The sequence below is a fragment of the Mustela lutreola genome, chromosome 16 (genome assembly GCF_030435805.1).
Source record: "Mustela lutreola isolate mMusLut2 chromosome 16, mMusLut2.pri, whole genome shotgun sequence".
In the NCBI taxonomy this organism is placed as follows: Eukaryota; Metazoa; Chordata; class Mammalia; order Carnivora; family Mustelidae; genus Mustela; species Mustela lutreola.
The window spans coordinates 43,661,869-43,682,044 of NC_081305.1; the positions used below are offsets into that span (position 1 = coordinate 43,661,869).

The 20,176-nt window shown below is 39.1% G+C and overlaps 1 protein-coding gene across 2 annotated transcripts in view; it reads left to right on the forward strand.

Annotated features, from left to right (window-relative positions):
• Positions 1-20,176, forward strand: part of LOC131817813 (zinc finger protein 345) — a 91,671-nt gene that overhangs the window by 12,433 nt on the left and 59,062 nt on the right. The window contains exon 4 of one of the 2 annotated variants that reach the window (XM_059151487.1): positions 8,288-9,965. In XM_059151487.1, coding sequence (XP_059007470.1) covers positions 8,288-9,965 — 1,678 coding nt within the window. Of the gene's footprint in view, positions 1-8,287; positions 13,300-20,176 lie in introns of those variants that run through there. The other variant, XM_059151485.1, reaches the window with a different exon arrangement.

Sequence of the window (20,176 nt, forward strand, 5' to 3'; positions counted from 1 at the left end):
GGGGAAGCAGGTTCCTTGTTGAGCAGAGAGCCCGACGTGGGGCTCGATCCCAGGACCCTGAAATCATGACCCGAGCCAAAGGCAGCGGCTTAATCCACTGAGCCACCCAGGAGCCCCTTTCCCTTTTAGGTTTCTTTTTTTCATGTTCTTTTTTTTTTTTAAATAAGCATATAATGTATTTTTATCCCCAGGGGTACAGGTCTGTGAATTGCCAGGTTTACACATTTCACAGCACTCACCATAGCACATACCCTCCCCAATGCCCATATCCCCACCCCCCTTCCAAACCCCCCGCCCCCCAGCAACCCTCAGTTTGTTTTCTGAGATTAAGAGTCACTTATGGTTTGTCTCCCTCCCAATCCCATCTTTTTTTTTTTTTTTTTTAAAGATTTTATGTATTTATTTGACAGAGAGAAATCACAAGTAGATGGAGAGGCAGGCAGAGAGAGAGAGGGAAGCAGGCTCCCTGCCGAGCAGAGAGCCCGATGCGGGACTCGATCCCACGACCCTGAGATCATGACCTGAGCCGAAGGCAGTGGCTTAACCCACTGAGGCAACCAGGTGCCCCCTTCCCAATCCCATCTTGTTTCATTAGTTCTTCTCCTACCCCCTTAACCCTCCATGTTGCATCTCCACTTCCTCATATCAGGGAGATCATATGATAGTTGTCTTTCTCCAATTGACTTATTTAGCTAAGCATAATACCCTCTAGTTCCATCCACGTCATCACAAATGGCAAGATTTCATTTCTTTTGATGGCTGCATAGTATTCCATTGTATATATATACCACTCTTCTTTATCCAGTCATCTGTTGATGGACATCTAGGTTCTTTCCATAGTTTGGCTATTGTGGACATTGCTGCTATAAACATTTGGGTGCACATGCCCCTTCGGATCACTAGGTTTGTATCTTTAGGGTAAATACCCAGTAGTGCAATTGCTAGGTCATAGGGTAGTTCTATTTTCAACATTTTGAGGAACCTCCAAGCTGTTTTCCAGAGTGGTTCCACCAGCTTGCATTCCCACCAACAATGTAGGGGGGTTCCCCTTTCTCCACATCCTTGCCAGCATCTGTCATTTTCTGACTTGTTAATTTTAGCCATTCTGACTGGTGTGAGGTGATATCTCATTATGGTTTTGATTTGTATTTCCCTGATGCCGAGTGATGTGGAGCACTTTTTCATGTGTCTGTTGGCCATCTGGATGTCTTCTTTGCAGAAATGTCTGTTCATGTCTTCTGCCCATTTCTTTCTTTCTTTCTTTCTCTCTTTCTTTCCTTTTTTCCCATTTATTTATTTATTTTTTTATTTATTTTAAATTTATTTTTTAGTTTCAGCATAACAGTATTCATTATTTTTGCACCACACCCAGTGCTCTCTTGATTGGATTATTTGTTCTTTGGGTGTTGAGTTTGCTAAGTTCTTTATAGATTTTGGATATTAGCCCTTTAACTGATAAGTCGTTTGCAAATATCTTCTCCCATTCTGTCAGTTGTCTTTTGGTTTTATTAACTGTTTCCTTTGCTGTACAAAAGCTTTTCATCTTGATGAAATCCCCATAGTTCATTTTTGTCCTTGCTTCCCTTGCCTTTGGCGATGTTCCTAGGAAGATGTTGCTGCGGCTGAGGTCGAAGAGGTTGCTGCCTGTGTTCTCCTCAAGGATTTTGATGGATTCCTTTCTCACATTGAGGTCCTTTATCCATTTTGAGTCTGTTTTCGTGTGTGGTGTAAGGAAATGGTCCAGTTTCATTTTTCTGCATGTTACTGTCCAATATTCCCAACACCATTTTTTGAAGAGGCTGTCTTTTTTCCATTGGACATTCTTTCCTGCTTTGTCGAAGATTAGTTGACCATAGAGTTGAGGGTCTATTTCTGGGCTCTCTATTCTGTTCCATTGATCTATTTGTCTGTTTTTGTGCCAGTACCATGCTGTCTTGATGATGACAGCTTTGTAATAGAGCTTGATATCCAGAATTGTGATGCCACCAACTTTGGCTTTCTTTTTCAATATTTCTTTGGCTATTCGAGGTCTTTTCTGGTTCCATATAAATTTTAGGGTTATTTGTTCCATTTCTTTGAAAAAAATGGATGGTATTTTGATAGGAATTGCATTAAATATGTAGATTGCTTTAGGTAGGTAGCATAGACATTTTCTTAATATTTGTTCTTCCAATCCAGGAGCATGGAACATTTTTCCATTTCTTTGTGTCTTCCTCAATTTCTTTCATGAGTACTTTATAGTTTTCTGAGTATAGATTCTTAGCCTCTTTGGTTACGTTTATTCCTAGGTATCTTATAGTTTTCCCTTTTAGTTTTAATGAGGGGGCTACTTTTGGTCTCTTCCAGAGATAATTCTCTTACTTATTTTTTTAATTGGGTTTGTATTTCCAGTCAGCCAATGTTTGTGGAGAGCTTGCTGTGTTCTTAGATTAGGATAACCAGGGACGATCTCCCAGAGGAGGTAATTTTGAACTGAGGCCTGAATGAAATTACCCATGAAAAAAAAAAACAAAACGTGTGTGTTGAGGCAGATGGTGCAGAAATGCACAGGTCCTGAGGAGATGCTGTACTTCACTTATCTGAGGATCAGCAAGAAGGTCAGTGTGGTTAGAGCAAGGAGAGTGAAAGTGGAAATTAATGATGAATTCAGAGAAATAGACAGAAAACAGATCATGTAAGGCCATAGGCCATTGCAAGGAACAAGATTTTATTCTAAGCATAAGAAGCTGTTGGAGGGAGTAAGGGATCTTTGTTTAAAGATCACTCTGGGTGCTTGTGTAGGATGAGGGTAAGAATGAAAGCAGGAAGACCAGTTAGAGGGCTAGTTCAGAATTCCACATTAGAGATAACAGTGGCTTGGAATGGGGTTTAATATGTGAAGGTGATGAGAATGGATTATATTCTGGTTATATTTGATGGTACAATTAGTAGGATTTGCTGAAGGATTGGAAATAAAAAGCCATCAGAGTTTGGAAGCCTGTAGAAGGAAGTCAAGAGTAATGCATTTGGGGGGCGCCTGGGTGGCTCAGTTGGTTAGGCTTTCAGGTCAGGTCATGATCCTGGAGTCTCAGGATTGAGTCCTGCTTTGGGCTCCCAGCTCCAGGGGGAGTCTTCTTCTCCCTCTGACCTTCCCCCCTCTCATGCTCTCTCTCACTCTGTCTTTCTCTCACATAAATAAATAAAATCCTTTTTATTTTATTTATTTATTTTTAAAGATTTTATTTATTTATTTGAGAGAGAGCATGAGTGAGGAGAAGGTCAGAGGGAGAAGCAGACTGCCCGCGGAGCTGGGAGCCCAATGCTGGACTCGATCCTGGGAGTCTGGGATCATGACCTGAGCCAAAAGCAGTCATCCAACCAACTGAGTCACCCAGGTGCCCCTAAAATCTTTTTTTAAAAAAAGAGTAATGCATTTGAGATGGCCAGTATACGTCCTTAATAGAGAAGTTAGATAAGCATTTAAAAGCCTACAGGATGATAGTCAGGACTGAGGGATAAATATGGGTTAATCTCTGGATAATGGGGTTAGATGAGATTATGGAGAGAAGTGATCTAAAAGGAAGTCAAGGTGAAGTCCAGGGACTAAACCATGGGGCATTCCAGCATTTAGCTGGGAAAAGGAAAATGATTTAGCAAAGGAAATTCAGAAGTAACATAAGTAACCTATGATCTAGGATGCAATCAGGAAGGCAGAGGGCTGGAAGCCAATGACAAACACAAGGAGGGATGACAAACACAAGTGACAGATACTGCTATGAGGTCAAGGAAGATGAAGGATGAGACCTGGCTACTGGATTTGGCAAGCCAAAGGGTACTGGTGACCCAGACAGAGTAGGTTTGGAAATGAGAGGAAAAACAACTTGATTGTAGAGGATTACAAAGAGAACAGGGAAGAAATAAGCCAACAATAAAAACTATTGTGGGACAGTGACTTAACTCACCAGGCAGTGTTGAGGGCCCATTTGAGGAATTCTCAAAAGTATAAATAGAGTTTTAAAATGTATTAGAAGTTTTTTATTAATTTTTTTAAAGACTTTTTTTGTAAAGCTTTTATTTATTTGACAGAAAGAGAGAGATCACAAGTAGGCAGAGAGGCAGTCAGAGAGAGGCAGCGGAGGCAGGCTTCCTGCTGAGCAGAGAACCCAAATGCATTGGCTCCATCCCAGGACCCTGAGATCATGACCTGAGCTGAAGGCAGAGGCTTAACCCACTGAGCCACTCAGGCACCCCATATTAGAAGTTTGTAATAATAGTGCTATGATAATTAGGACAAATAAGTGTGAGGTGTTATTCGAGTTTGTATATGTAGTAGTATTTCAACTGCATAAAAGTGCAAGGGAAAGAGCCTGGAAGGAAATATGGCAAAGATGTTAGTTAAGAGGGTGGGAGAGAAAGGGGAAGAAAAGTATTGACAGGAAATACAGACATTTCTTTTGAGAAGTTTTACCAGGAAGGAGTACAGTAAATGAAAAAGAGCTGCAAGGTGAACCACAGAATCAAAGGAGAGGTTGTTCTTTTTTAATTTCAAGGAAGAGTCTTTAAGATGGAGATGAATATTGGAGAGATGGTACAAGAGTAAGTGATCTGGAAATATGGGTGGTAGCAATCAGAAAGGATCGTTACTCAAAATTGAGATTTTGGAGATCTTGCCATAATTGGAGGTAGCAAGGTCTGTTATGTGTGTATTTGATATTAGAGAGAAATACAGGTGTAGCATTGCTGGAGTCTGTGACTGGGGACAGCTTTTCAGGAATAGCAAAGGGACATGAAGTTTCAGGGGAGCCCTGAAAGGATGTAAAAAGCAGGTGGGGAGGCTGAGGATAGAGGGAAGAGCATTCTTGGCAGAGGCAACAGTGTCCTGAAGGCCACAGGAGGATGGAGCTTGGTGTAATATGAGGTATCCAGAGAAGGCCCTTGTAGTTGGAGCCTAGTGCAGGACATGTGCCAGGTGTGAGTTTGGAGAGTCTGACAGGGTCTAGGCCAGAAAGAACCTTCTAGGGTTTCTAAAAATGACTCAGTGGAGGTTTTCAGGTGGCTCAGTTGGTGCATCTAACTCTTGATTTTGGCTCTGGTCATTATCTTGAGGTCCTGGGATGGAGCCATATCACTGGAGAGTCTGCTTGAGTATTCTCTCCATCTTCCTCTGCACTTGCATGCGTTCTCTCTCTCTCTCTCAAATACATAAACAAATCTTTAAAAAAATGACTTGGTGGGTTATGAGCAGCATTTATTTTTATTTTTTTGGTTTTGTTTTGTTTCTTAAAGAAAATAACACAGAAGAGAACATTTAAAAAAGTATCAGAATGCATCCCTGTAGCAAAGATAATTTCATGACCTATTTGTTTTATGTTTATGTATTGGATCATAATATAACATGTATTTCTTATTTTCGAATTTTGTCCCCGAAGCATTTGCAAGCTAATGAAGAATCTTGAGTAGGACAGTGAAACAATGCAATTTACATACTTAATTTACATCACTCTTGACTGCCAGTTGGAGATTAGAAGAAAGGGTCTCAGGACATGATGGAGGAGTGGGTTATTGTTCTGCTTCAAATAGGAGGTGCCCTAGGCTTCCTCAGAGTGCTGGTAGTGGCACTGGGGATAAGGAAACAGATTCAAGGGCAATTTAGTAGATCAGTTCAGCAGGAGTTGAGGGGGGCAAGAATGAAAGAGGTCTCCCAAACTCCTGCTTTTCAGATTCCATTTTGTCATCACTTCTTATGCACTTTTTTTGTTTCTTCCATTTATTTAATACAACAAAAAGAACTGTTTAATCATGTTATTATAACTTGGAGAGCACTTGGTTCTAAACTGGATTTGTTTGATCCCTTACACTGTTCCATTAATCACCATATTCCAGTTGGGTTCTTTCCTGGTGGTATGTGGTTTTTGTAAGCCATATTATGCTTCTCTTTCAAAAACATAGTAAAACCCAGATACTCTCATCCCAGTACATTTTGCTGACATGAGTTGATGTTAAACTGAGCTGCGTGAGGATTTCTGTTTTTGTTTATAATTTCTTTCTGCTTTTTAGCAAAAGCATGCTCCTTGGATTTCTGACTCATTTCTTTTTTTAAGAAGAATTTTAGAGTGGGGAGGGGCAGAGGAAGAGGGAGAGAGAATCTTAAGCAGGGTCCATGCCCAGCAGAGCCCAATGTGAGGCTCCATCTCACAACCCTGAGATCATGACCTGAGCTGAAATCAAGAGTCAGATGTTTAAGTAACTGTGTCACCCAGGCGCCCCTCTGATTCATTTCTAAAGACTGTTTAAACTTGATTTTGCTGGTTTATGTTGATTTTTTGCTCTTAGTACCATCCTCTGTTACATTCTACAGCCTATGTGCAGTGTCATCAGAGACTGTGCCTCACGCTCCAGTCCTATTGGATAGCGTTCTACATTTAAAAGTTATACCTACTCGTCTTTATTCAGAATGTCTTAAAATTTCCTTTACTGTGTTAACTTGTCAGTATTTTTAGAATATTGTGGAAATGCTTTTCTGGGAGATATGAGAACATTTGACCTTGAGTTGAATGTACTGGGAAGGAAGACCTAAAAAAATGTGTAAAGAGAGAAAGAAAATACTGCGTATGCTTTCTGTGTTCTGGTGAATAGCTAAAAACAGGTATATTTTTTCTACACTTACAAAGCTTGAGGAGTAGGAAGATCAACATAAACAAATGAAATACAATTCCAGAATTGGCAAAATTGACACAAGAATGAGGAATAAGGTAGATGTGTAGAGATTAAGATAAAGCACGGACCAGGTAGAGTTTTCTGGGATAGTCTTCCTGAGCAGCCATTTAAGTTAGGACATTACTGACAAAAAGGAATTGGCCATGCAGAGAGCATTTCTGGAAGATGGAACAGCATGTGAGAATCTGAAATGGGAAAGAATTTGATATGTTCCAGGAACTTTAATAAAGCCAGTAAGAGCATTGTTTCTGAAGATAGTAATGGTTCAAAATGAAGTCAGAAAGGTAATCAATGAATGGATCATGCAGAGGCTTTTAGGCCGTGAACAGGAATTTGGATTTTATTTGAAGTACAAGGGGTAAACCACTGAAAGGTTTTAAGCTGTATTTTCAAATTTTTTTCCTAGACCAGAAGCATCTGGGGAGATTGATTCTGAAGGGAAATTTGCATTTTTCAAGTTGTCGATAAATATTGAGTGTCAATAATGTGCAAGTAATGGTTCTAGGCACAAAAAGTAAAGCAGAAAGTGAAGCAAAGTCATTGCTTTGACTAAGCATGGGGGAGACAGACAAGGCACCAACTTTAAAAATAATGTATCTGTTAGTGATAAATGTAATATAGGTGCAATGCTATATTAGGTGTTTTGATAATGTGACAGTTGAGCAGAAAACTGAAGTGAAAAACAATCTGAGGGGTTTGAAGTGGCGGGGGAGTGGGAGGTTGAGGTACCAGGTGGTCGGTATTATAGAAGGCACGGGTTGCATGGAGCACTGGGTGTGGTGCAAAAATAATGAATACTGTTATGCTGAAAATAAATAAAAAAAAAAGAAAGAAAACGGAAGTGAGAGAGCAGATATCTGGCGAAAGAGCATTCCAAAAGGTAAACACAGAGGCATATGCTTGGCATTTTTGAACAGCAAGAAAGCCATTGTGCTGAGAACAGAATGAATAATTAGGAGTGGTAAGAGACAATATCAGAGAAGGGCAAACTCTTGTAGAGTAAGGTCTTGTGGGCCATAATAAGTAAGGACTATTCTGAGATGTAAACTCTTAGAAGATTTTTGCAGGGGAGTAATGATATGAATTATATTTTCAAAGAATTCTGGCTTCTGTGTGAAGGTAGGGGCCAAGTTCAAAGAACAGAGACCAGTTAAGAGGCTATCACAGTGAGAGGCAGGTGGCTTGGCCTTGGGTGATAGTAGTGGATGTGGTCAGATACTTGATAAACTTTTAATAGGAGAGGTAATAGGACTTGTTGATAGATTGGATATCTACCCAGACATTTGATCGAATGTTTCCAGGGGATGGTTTTTGCAGTTATTTTATAAGCTCCCTTAGTTGGATTCTAATCTACTCCAAAGTTTAAGCACCACACACTCATGTTTCTATAATTACTTTCTTCCTTATAAACTCCCCTTATTCTATGTTTCCTCCTTGTACCTTTTATTTTAATTGCACAAAATCTTTCAGCACTGTTTCAGCCATTATATTCTTATAAGAACTTTTACTTTATCTATCATTTTTACTTTAGAAGTTTCATTTCTCCTTGTAAACAGAAGCAGCAGGAATTTGCTTTCTTGTTATCTTCTAGACTTGGAATCCAGTTGTGAGACCAAAAAGTCATTTCCAGAAAAGGGAGCTTATGAAATGGAATCACTGCAATGGGAGAATATGAGGAAACCTATCAGCCATAACCTTGATTACAGTGGTCTTAGAGATACAGTGGAGGGCAAAGGAATGTTTGAAGGTCAACAGAAAAGTCAGGAAGGACTTTACATGCACATGAAAATTACCTATGGTGAAAAAGCCACTCAGAGCCATTCTATGTCACCTACTCTTCAGATAAATCCTACCAAGGAAAAATTGTACAAATGTAAGGAATGTGAACAAGCTTTCAACTACTTGCCATGCCTTACTCAACATGAGAAAAGTCATAATAAAGAAAAACACTCTGAAGTTAAGAAACATAGGAAGACCTTCAGCAAAAAGCCACCCTATATTCAACATCAGAGGATTCAGAATAGTGAAAAGCCTTATGAGTGTATGGAATGTGGGAAGGCTTTTGGTCGTAGTTCTGATCTGATTCAACATCAGAAAATTCATACTAATGAAAAACCTTACCAGTGTAAGGCATGTGGGAAGGCTTTTATTCGTGGTTCACAGCTCACTGAACATCAGAGAGTTCATACAGGAGAGAAACCATATGAATGTAAGAAATGTGGAAAAGCCTTTAGTTATTGTTCACAGTATACCCTCCATCAGAGAATTCATAGTGGTGAAAAACCCTATGAATGTAAGGAATGTGGGAAGACCTTTATTCTTGGCTCCCAGCTTGCTTACCATCAGAGAATTCATAGTGGTGAGAAACCCTATGAGTGTAAGGAATGTGGAAAGGCCTTTATTCTTGGTTCACACCTTACTTATCATCAAAGAGTTCATACTGGTGAAAAGCCTTACAGATGTAAAGAATGTGGGAAGGCCTTTTTATGTGCCTCCCAACTTAATGAACATCAGAGAATCCATACTGGTGAGAAACCCTATGAATGTAAGGAATGTGGGAAGGCCTTTTTTCGTGGCTCACAACTAACTTACCATCTGAGAGTTCATACAGGTGAGAGACCCTATAAATGCAAAGAATGTGGAAAAGCCTTTATTTCTAATTCTAATCTTACTCAACATCAGAGAATTCATACAGGTGAAAAACCCTACAAATGTAAAGAATGTGGGAAGGCCTTTATTTGTGGCAAACAACTTAGTGAACATCAGAGAATTCATACAGGTGAGAAACCCTTTGAATGTAAGGAGTGTGGAAAGGCTTTTATTCGTGGTGCATATCTTACTCAACATGAGAAAATTCATGGTGAGAAGCATTATGAATGTAAGGAATGTGGGAAGACCTTTTTTCGTGCCACACAACTTACATATCACCAGAGAATTCATACAGGTGAGAAACCCTACAAATGTAAGGAATGTGACAAGGCTTTTATTTATGGCTCACAACTTAGTGAACACCAGAGAATTCATAGAGGTGAAAAACCCTATGAATGTAAGCAATGTGGGAAGGCTTTTATTCGTGGCTCACATCTTACTGAACATCTAAGAACTCATTCCGGTGAGAAACCTTATGGATGTAAGGAATGTGGGAAGGCCTTTAGTCGTGGCTCGGAACTTACTCTACATCAAAGGATCCATACTGGTGAGAAACCTTATGTGTGTGTTCAATGTGGTAAAGACTTTAGACGTCATTCACAACTTACTCAACATATGAGGCTTCATAATTGAAAAAGCCTTGAATATGATTTAATATAAGAAAGGCTTCCAAAAAAAGAAAGAATGAAAGAAAGGAAAGAAAAGAAAAGAAAAGAAAAGAAAAGAAAAGAAAAGAAAAGAAAGGCTTCCATGTCTTCAACAACTCTAGAATGTCAGAGACCCATGTTATGTTCATAATGAATTTAGAACATCTTCTGCTTGTGCTCAAAATCGATTAATTTTTAGAAAGCTTATATTAATGAATGCGGAAGTAACTTCTGGAACCCATTAAACATTTTTAAGAATCTCTACACCTTGGAATGTAATGCTGAAGTATACCCTTTATTGAACACCATTTCTATTTCACCATTTTCTGTGCAATTGGAGAAGTTACTTAACTTCTCTATACCTCAGTTTATTTGTGTAAAATAATGTAATGATATCACGTTGATTAAATTATAAATGATTAATTGTATGCAACTCCTGATGGAAGGTATCTATTATTGCCATTATTATGTGCTATTAGAGAAGTCAAATGGTAAGAATATTTTTGAGTACAGAAAGATGTAAGCATTTTATTACTATCTATCTCGTTTTTTGTTTTTGCTTTAGATTTTATTTGAGAGAAAGAGAGAGAGCACATGTGCACAAGTGAGTTTGGGGGGTGGCTGAGGGCGGAGCCTGATGAGGGGCTCAATCCCAGGACCCTGGGATCATGACCTGAGCCAAAGGCAGGTGCTTAACCAACTGAGCCACCCAGGCACACCCCTTTTTGTTTTGTTTTTACCATCTATCCCTTTTTGAACACCAGATAATTTATTCTATGTCAGAAGCTTTAGAATATAATAAGGGCAGGAAGCTCTCCATTTTAGAGCTCATAAGTTTTGCTGCATCAGATAATAAATACTGCAAACAAATTATAGAAGAAATTTCTTCAGGGTTATAGAGCTTTTTTTATAAAATCAAGGACAGTTGATTTTTCTGAAGCAAATTCCAAAAGCAGAAGTTGTTATTTTACATTTTCTAATTAATATTTTAAGGGGAAAATAATATATCAAGAAAATGATAGCCAAGTAGCTCCATTAAAATTAAAAAAATTACTAAAAGAAGAAAAACTATGTAACTTACTACTGTCTTAAATGAGAAATCAAAATTTACCAACTATAGTTTTTTCTCATTATCTGTATCTAATCCATTCCTGATAATATATTGAGTAGTACATTTTCAGAGGCCCAAATTTCAGAGTCTACATTGCATTATTTTAAATGGGAAAAATGATAATGTGTTTTCAGCCCATTCAAATGTCCTGATTAGGGGGCACCGGGGTGGCTCAGTGTGTTAAGCCTCTGCCTTCAGCTCAGGTCATGATCTCAGGGTCCTGGTATTGAGCCCCGCATCGGGCTCTCTGCTCGGCAGGGAGCCTGCTTCCCTCTCTCTTTCTCTGCCTGCCTTTTTGCCTATTTGTGATCTCTCTCTCTGTCAAATAAATAAATAAAAATCCTCCCCCCCCCCAAAAAAAAACCCCACAAATGTCCTGATTAGGTTTAAATTCAACTTTAGCCATCTACTTGATTGCTCTCAAAGATTTCAGAATAATAGAAAACATTTTAAATCCAGTAAACAAGTAAATAATTAGCAGATGTGATTGTGCATGCAATGATTTTATTTTTTAAATGATTTTAAAATCATTTAATAAATAATGTAAGGAGAGAGAAAGAAAGCATTTGAGAGAAAGCATTTGAGAGAGAAAGAAAGCATGAGCAGGGGGAGGGGGAGAGGGAGAGAGAGAAGCAGAGTCTTGCTAAGCAGGGAGCCCAACATGGGGCTTGATCCCAGGACTTGAGATCATGATCTGAGCTGAAGGGCAGATGCCTCACCCGCTGAGCAACCTAGGTGCCCCTACATGCAATGATTTTATTTCATTTTTTTAAAAAGATTTTATTTATTTATTTGACAGACAGAGATCACAAGTAAGCAGAGAGGCAGGCAGAGAGAGAGGAGGAAGCAGGCTCCCTGCTGAGCAGAGAGCCCGATATAGTGCTCGATCCCAGGACCCTGAGATCATGACCTGAGCCAAAGGCAGAGGCTTTAACCCACTGAGCCACCCAGGCACCCCACATGCAATGATTTTAAACATAAAGTATGGATTATGTTTTCCTTCTACACTTCAAGAAACAGATACTATGATATAAATAATGCAATGCATTAGTACATAATGGACACAAATAATAATTAAGAAAATAAAATAATAATAGTAATAGTAAAATAAAAACTACTGATAGAGTAATTGAAACAGAAGTTCCCCAAACAATACTTAACCTTTTCTACATGTGATGTGCTCTGCTGTTTTCTATTATATTGTCTGTTATAAACACTACAGTCCACTCCATTGTATTCACAACTTAATACTGTTCATTATCCCCACTCTGAAAGACACTGCTTTTATAGTTTATTGTACAAAATTATAATCCAGGGCCCCCTGGGTGGCTCAGTCGGTTGAGTGTCTGACTCTTGATTTTGGCTCAGGTCATGATCTTAGAGTTACGAGATTGAGCCCTGCATGCACACACTTTCTCTCTCTTAAGAAAAATTATAATCCAAGTGCTAATTTGCCATTTTTAAACGTATAAAAAAATTGAGAACCATCAGAACTCCCCTAATCATTAGAGTAACCACCGTGATGCTCATGCAGTTATGCATTCCCTGCTGAGATTGGACAAACTATGGCATCATTACCACATTGAATTTAAAGAAAATGTAAATAATGAAATGTAACTAAAACTTTATTTGCTACATTTATTGTAAGTCATTGGTCTGCATCTGGCATGTAACATATTTGCATATTAGCAGAATATACCCTGAGTCAAAATCTCCCCAAATATGTTCAAAACATAATAACCTCCAAATACCACTGGAGAAGAGGGGCTTGTCTCATTGCATTCTGCAGTGTATAACTGAATTCCCTTACCGGCCAGTGAATTCCACTTGAACAAGCCAAATTAAAAGGCTATGAGAAGACCTGCAATAAAGAAAATATTACCATTGTTTAACCCATTGTTTCCCAGTCCTGACCATGAATGCTTTCTCCAAAATACTTACTATCTTTGGGTTATGAGCACACTTTGAGAAAGCCATTGCTGACCAAAAGGAATAATTATGAGAGGAAATTTAAGGCATGATGGCAGTTAACTAAATTTGGTGGGTGGTGTAGTACTTTTCTGTTCTACAATTAGTACACTATACAGAGTCCCACTAGCTCAAGTTTTCACAACCCTTTCCCTGTTCTCTCAATCTAGATTGATGTAGTTAGATTTTTATTCTTTTTTTTTTTTTTAAAGATTTTATTTATTTATTTGACAGAGAGAAATTACAAGTACACTGAGAGGCAGGCAGAGAGAGAGGGAAGGAAGCAGGCTCCCTACTGAGCAGAGAGCCCGATGCGGGACTCGATCCCAGGACCCTGAGATCACGACCCGAGCCGAAGGCAGCGGCTTAACCCACTGAGCCACCCAGGCGCCCCTAGATTTTTATTCTTTATGCTGTTGTTATGAGATTGTTTAATGTGAAACTTGAATGAATATTAATTATCTCAGTACTTTTTATTTATTTCATAAATTGTTTTGAAACTTAGGATTTCTCTGTTGAGGTAGTGGTGAAGGGAAAGGAATGTACACTAATCAAAGAATTAATAAAGACAAATAGAAGTGACTGGTACACTGCCTTAGTTGCTATTTTAAGTTATATTGATACCATCCCACCCATTCAAAATTAAGTTTTATTTCCCCTACATGCATATAGTTCTTAAAGGTCATTACATTCACCTTACAAAGTTCCATAACAAAGTTTACCCCATACCAAAGGAACAGTGCAAATTAAAAAGAGTCACATTCAGTATCTCCCACCCATCTTCTGTCAAAACTTTGTTTTTTATCTTGTGATGTTTCCTTCTATACTCAAATATGGTCTACATTTGAGTCTAAAAAATAGTTACGTTTTAATGGGATAACTATCCACCGTAACTTCTTTTATTTTGTTTTGACTTTTTATTGTAGAACATTTCAAACGTAACAAAAATAAGATAGTAAAATGAACGCCATGTACCTGTCACACATTTTTATTTTTTAATTTTAAATCCAGTATAGATAACATACAGTATTACATATTTTTAATAATCGCTCCTATTTTACCTTTCTTGTTAATCTTCCAAATGTTTTTGACTGGGATATTTTAAAGCCAAGTCAGCATATTTTAGCATTTCCCCTCTACATATTTCAGTATGTATCTTGAACAGATAAGGACTTAATATCTAGTAATTTTTCAGATATTAATGATTATAATTGGTTTATTTGAGTCGGGATTTAAAAGACATCTGCTCATTGCATTTTGTTGGTATGTCTCTTATACGCTTGCTTTTCTGACTTAAAATGCCTAACAGAACAAAACGTGAACATAGTGACAGCAATGCCATGATATAGCTTTCCTATTCCCCCCAAACTGAGTGTTCAGGTTATTTCTCTGTTGCTGCAAACCACTGCAATAAATGTCCTTATATGCTTATTCTTGCATATTTGTGTTTTTATTTCTGCAGAATATATTCCTACAGATTAGACAAGTCAAATTATGTGTACATTTTAGAGTTTTAAGATTATGCCAAATTTTGAAATAGTCAGTTTACATTCTCATCATTAATGTATGAGAGTGCTCATTCCCCATACCATCACCAGGAGGAAAAAATAAGGACTTCCTTTGGAGCCATGATGGAATAACCAATTTAAACAGAGACTGTTATCCCCAACAAAAGAGATACAAATTAAGTGAGCACTATGATTGCACCAACTTTCTACCTGGAGACACATTCTAAATAATGAGAAAAGTTATCCCAGACAGAGCATGCTGGTCTGACTGTGTTGAGAAGATGGACATCAAAGAGATTGATGTGTCTGGAAGTTGCAGAATGGTTCCAGAGAGAAGGAAGCTGTGCAGAGAATTTCAGAAATGTGTGAAAGTTCCTCTTCAGTCTTTCCAAATATTAAGTACTACATGTATAGGGTGTGACTCTACAAGATGGAGCAAAGTATTATCAGAGTGCTGCAAGTTGTAAAATGCCCAGAGCTGACACAGGGCAGAGATACTCTAATTCTGACCCAGATGATCACCCATATCATTCAGTAGATAGCCCAGAAGAGTCACACAATAGGAGTAGAGGTCAGCTATCTCTAAAGCACTTTAGACCTGTCCTAAACTGCTTTTTTAAAGTTTCAAAAGAATCAAGCAAGTAACCTAGCTGCCTACAGAGCAGAGCTCAACACTCTAAAATAAATGTAACAATAGCCATCATTCAAAAATGTGAATGTCACAATGTCCAGTATCTATATAAAGAAGGCAAAAAAGAAAAAAAAAAGTAACACAAAACTATGAAAAAAAAAATCAATCAGTTGGCCAACTGAAATGTCAGGAGAAATGGTATCAATATAAAATTACAAAAGCTTTTATGCTCAGTATGCTTAAGAATTTTTTAAAATCACAACATAATGAGGACAGATATGGAGGATACCAAATGGAATTTCTAGAAAAGAAAAATATCTGAGAAGAAAATTTTATTGGAGATTAAACACAGAGAAAAGAAAAATTCAATGAAACTTGAAAACATACCTGGAAAAATGAAGTGCAGGGAGAAAAAGACTGAAAGAAAAGAACCTCAGTAACCTGTGGGCAAACATAAAGCAGGATACAACATATGCAAATGAGATGTCAGCAAGATGGTAGAATTGGCTGTCCTGGACCCTTTCCCCACCATCAGCAATTTAGCAATTCATGGGAAAATTCCCTTTGCGAGAAATCCAGGAACTGAGTGAAAGGCTTCTGCACCCAGGGAGAATGCAAAGCCAGACTCATCAAAACCCAGAGAGTAATATGGGATCCCTCCCACCAGAGTCCTGATATATGGTGTAATACCATATGATCAGTGAGAGACCATCTGGCTACAAGCTTCACCCAGGGGAGAGAAGGGGATGATTTACTCATCCTCTACCTCAAATTTCCTGATTTTGGTGCCAGTTGTGGAGTTTTGACAGGTTCAGTAAAATCTAATCACTGGGTGAAAATAAAGATGGTGAGTCGGGCTGGTGGATCTTAACTCTATTCAGCACAGAGCAAACAGTTGAAAAATCCTAGCCCTCAGCTTCCCCATGGGGAAGAAAAGAGTTCATCTATGTGGCCAACATCCCAATGTTGCCATGGCTGCCCAACAAACTGGTATTTGACTTAGTGTCAGGGCTCTGACAGGGCTGGCATAGTCTATCCACCTACGGGAGAATAGAGACAATGGCTTCAACTGATAAATGCCGCAAACCTCCATTTGTAGGTCAGCACAGAGGGAGTGTGCAAAATTAATAGGTGCCCACTTCATCCTGGGGAAAGAAAGGGTACCAATGGGTTCCCAGATAAAGATGGAGACTGGCAGAGAATTTTAAAATATGACTCAACTACATATTGGATACAAGAGATACATTTTATTTTTATTTTTTTAAAGATTTTATTTATTCAACAGAGAAAGAGAGAGATCACAAGTAGGCAGAGAAGCAGGCAGAGAGAGAGAGAGGAGGAAGCAGGCTCCCCATTGTGTAGAGAGCCCGATGCAGGGCTCGATCCAAGGACCCTGAGATCACGACCTGAGCCAAAGGCGGAGACTTAACCTACTGAGCCACCCAGGTGCCCAGGAGATACATTTTAGATTCAAATATTAAATACTAAAACGAAAGGACAGAAAAAGATATACCATGCAAACAGCAACCATAACAGAACTGGAGTGGGTATACTATCAAATCAATTAGACATTAAGACAAAATTACCAGAGACAAAGAAGTACATTTTATTATCAAAAAAAGTTAATCCAGTTTTAAGGGTCAGTGACCTTGGCTGGGTTAGAGACCTGAGGGCACTGTACTACTCCTGGAAAATAGGCAGACAAACAACGTGGATGAAGATGGCATGATTTGAGGCATGTCTAAGGAACCTGAGGGGTGGGGAGGTAATTGCTCTTGGTGTGCATCTGTGACAGATGGCATTCACAGAGATGCCTCTCCAGGGACCAAAGAGCTGGCAGGTGATGTTTCCCTCCCTTGCTCCTCAGCAAAAACACAGAGAGCTACCTGACCAGGGCAGCTTATCCCCATCACTAGCTGTCTAGCCTGCTTGCTCCAAATCCCAGACCCCTGCACTCTGGTGCAACTGCCCTTCTTGATCAAAGATGCATCTGGCCCAGTGCAGCAAGACCCTCCCTCCAAAGACCAACATAACCCCTGCCTACACCATGTTCCTAAAGTTTGCAGTTTTAAAAGTCAGCAGGCTTGGCTGGGATAGACCCAGGGGGGCACTGCTCTGCTCCTGGAGAGAAGGCAGGCAAATAACACTGAGACAGACTGTGTGACCTGAAAAATGCCTGGGATGCACAGCAGGGATATTATTTGCTCTTCTGGGAGTGCTTCTCTGAGAGCAGCAAGCATGGAGACTTCTCTCCAGGGACAAAAAAGCTGGCTAGCACCATTTTTCTCCCCCACTGCTCAGCATAAGTACAGAATGACCTGTAGTAAACAGCATAGTCCCAACACTGGCTGACTAACCTGCTTATACCAAGTCCCTGCACTTGGACAGTACTGCCCTTCTTGGGAAAGTGTGCCTCAGTCCCAGTACAAGTCCCTTCCCCAGAATACCAGCAGAAAACGCCATCCACACCATGTCTCCTGACCACAGAGTTCTGCAAGGCATCAGTTCTATTGGAAGTAGCATCAGGTCTCATTTAACAGGTAGACCAGAGCACATCTCATTAAAATTCGCCACACTCTGGACAAGGTCCAAACACTGCCCACTGCAGGCAAGGAGAACCTCTGCAGATGCCTGGCCTGAAGGACAGAGCAGCCAAAACACAGCAACAGAGTGCATGCAGCACACACCAGAGACAGTCCCTGAAGCATCCCCACTTAACACCCCACCTACATCAATGGAGAGATCATCCAATCAGAAATTCAACAAGGAAATAGCAGCTTTGAATGACACACTGGACCAGATGAACGTATCAGATATATTCAGAACATTTCATCCTAAAGTAACAGAATACACATTATTTTTGAGTGGACGTGGGACATTCTCCAGAATAGATCACATACTAGGTCACAAATTAGGCCTCAACAAATAAAAAAGGGTTGAGATCATGTCGTGCATAATTTCTGACCATAATGCTATGAAATCTGAAATCAACCACAAGAAAAAATTAGGAAAGACCACAAATACATGGAAATTAAAAAACATGCTACCAAACAATGAATGGATCAACCAGGAAATCAAAGAAAAAAATAAAAAAATACATGGAAATAAATGAAAATGAAAACACAATGGCCCCAAACCTTTGGAATGCAATGAAAGTGGTCTTAAGAAGGAAGCCTATGAATTGCACTACTGGGTATTTACCCCAAAGATACAGATGTAGTGAAAAGAAGGGCCATCTGTCCCCCAATGTTTATAGCAGCAATGGCCACAGTCGCCAAACTGTGGAAAGAACCAAGATGCCCTTCAACGGACGAATGGGTAAGGAAGATGTGGTCCATATACACTATGCAGTATTATGCCACCATCAGAAAGGATGAATATCCAACTTTTGTAGCAACATGGACGGGACTGGAAGAGATTATGCTGAGTGAAATAAGTCAAGCAGAGAGAATCAATTATCATATGGTTTCACTTATTTGTGGAGCATAACAAATAACAGGGAGGACATGGGGAGATGGAAAGGAGAAGGGAGTTGACGGAAATCGGAAGGGGAGATGAACCATGAGAGACTATGGACTCTGAAAAACAATCTGAGGGTTTTGAAGGGGCAGGGGGTGGGAGGTTGGGGAAGCCAGGTGGTGGATAGTATGGAGGGCACATATTGCATGGAGCACTGGGTGTGGTGCATAAACAATGGATTCTATTATGCTAAAAAAAAAAAAAAAAAAAAGAAGGAAGCCTATGTAGTAATACAGGCCTACCTCAAGAAATAAGAAAAGAAATCTCAAATAAATTACCCCACCTTATGCCAAAAAGAGCTAGAAAAAGAAGAACCAATGAAGCCTAAAGTCAGCAGAAGGGAAATAATAAAGATTAGAGGAAACAAAAAAGGACAAATTGATAAAACCAGAAGATGACTCTGAAAAAATTAATAAAATTGATAACCCCCTAACTAGACTTATTAAAAACAGAAAGGGCCTAATAAAATCATAAATGAGAGAGGAGAAATAATAACAACAACAACCAAAAAACCCCACAGAAATACAGTTACAAGAGACTATTATGAAAAACTATAGGTCAACAAATAGGACAACTTGGAAGAAATGGATAAATTCCTAGAAACACATAAACTACCAAAACTGAAACAGGAAGAAATAGAAAACTTGAAAAGACTGATAACCAGCAAATAAATTGAATCAGTAATCAAAAAAAACTCCCAACAAACAAAAGGCCAGGACCAGATGGCTTTACAAGTTAATTCTACCAAACATTTATTGTTTAAAAAATAAAAATTAAATTTTATTTAAATTAAATTTTAAATTAATTTTATATATATACATATACATATATACACATGTGTGTGTGTATGTATTTGTATGTATATATATTTTCCAAAGCTGTTTTACCATTCAAATTCCCACTGGCAGTGTATAAGATCCAGCTCCTCCTCACTCTTGCCAACATGTGATATAATCAGCTTTTTATTTTTTTTTTAAGATTTTATTTACTTATTTGACAGACAATGATCACAAGTAGGCAGAGAGGCCAGCAGAGAGAGAGGAAGGGAAGCAGGCTCCCCGCTGAGCAGAGAACCTGAGGTGGGTCTCTATCCCAGGACCCTGGGATCATGACCTGAACTGAAGGCAGAGGCTTTAACCCACTGAGCCACCCAGGCGCCTCTATAGTCAGCTTTTTAAATGCTAACTATACTCATCGGTGTATACTATTAGCTTATTTTGCTGTAATTTGCATTTCAGTAATAGCATGATGTTGAATATCTTTTCATGTGCTTATTTGACATCTGCATATGTTCTTTAGTTATATATCTGTTCAAATCTTTTGCTCATTTAAAAATCAGGGTAGGGGCGCCTGGGCGGCTCAGTGGGTTAAGCCACTGCCTTAGGCTCAGGTCATGATCTCAGGGTCCTGGGATCGAGTTCCGCATCGGGCTCTCTGCTCAGCAGGG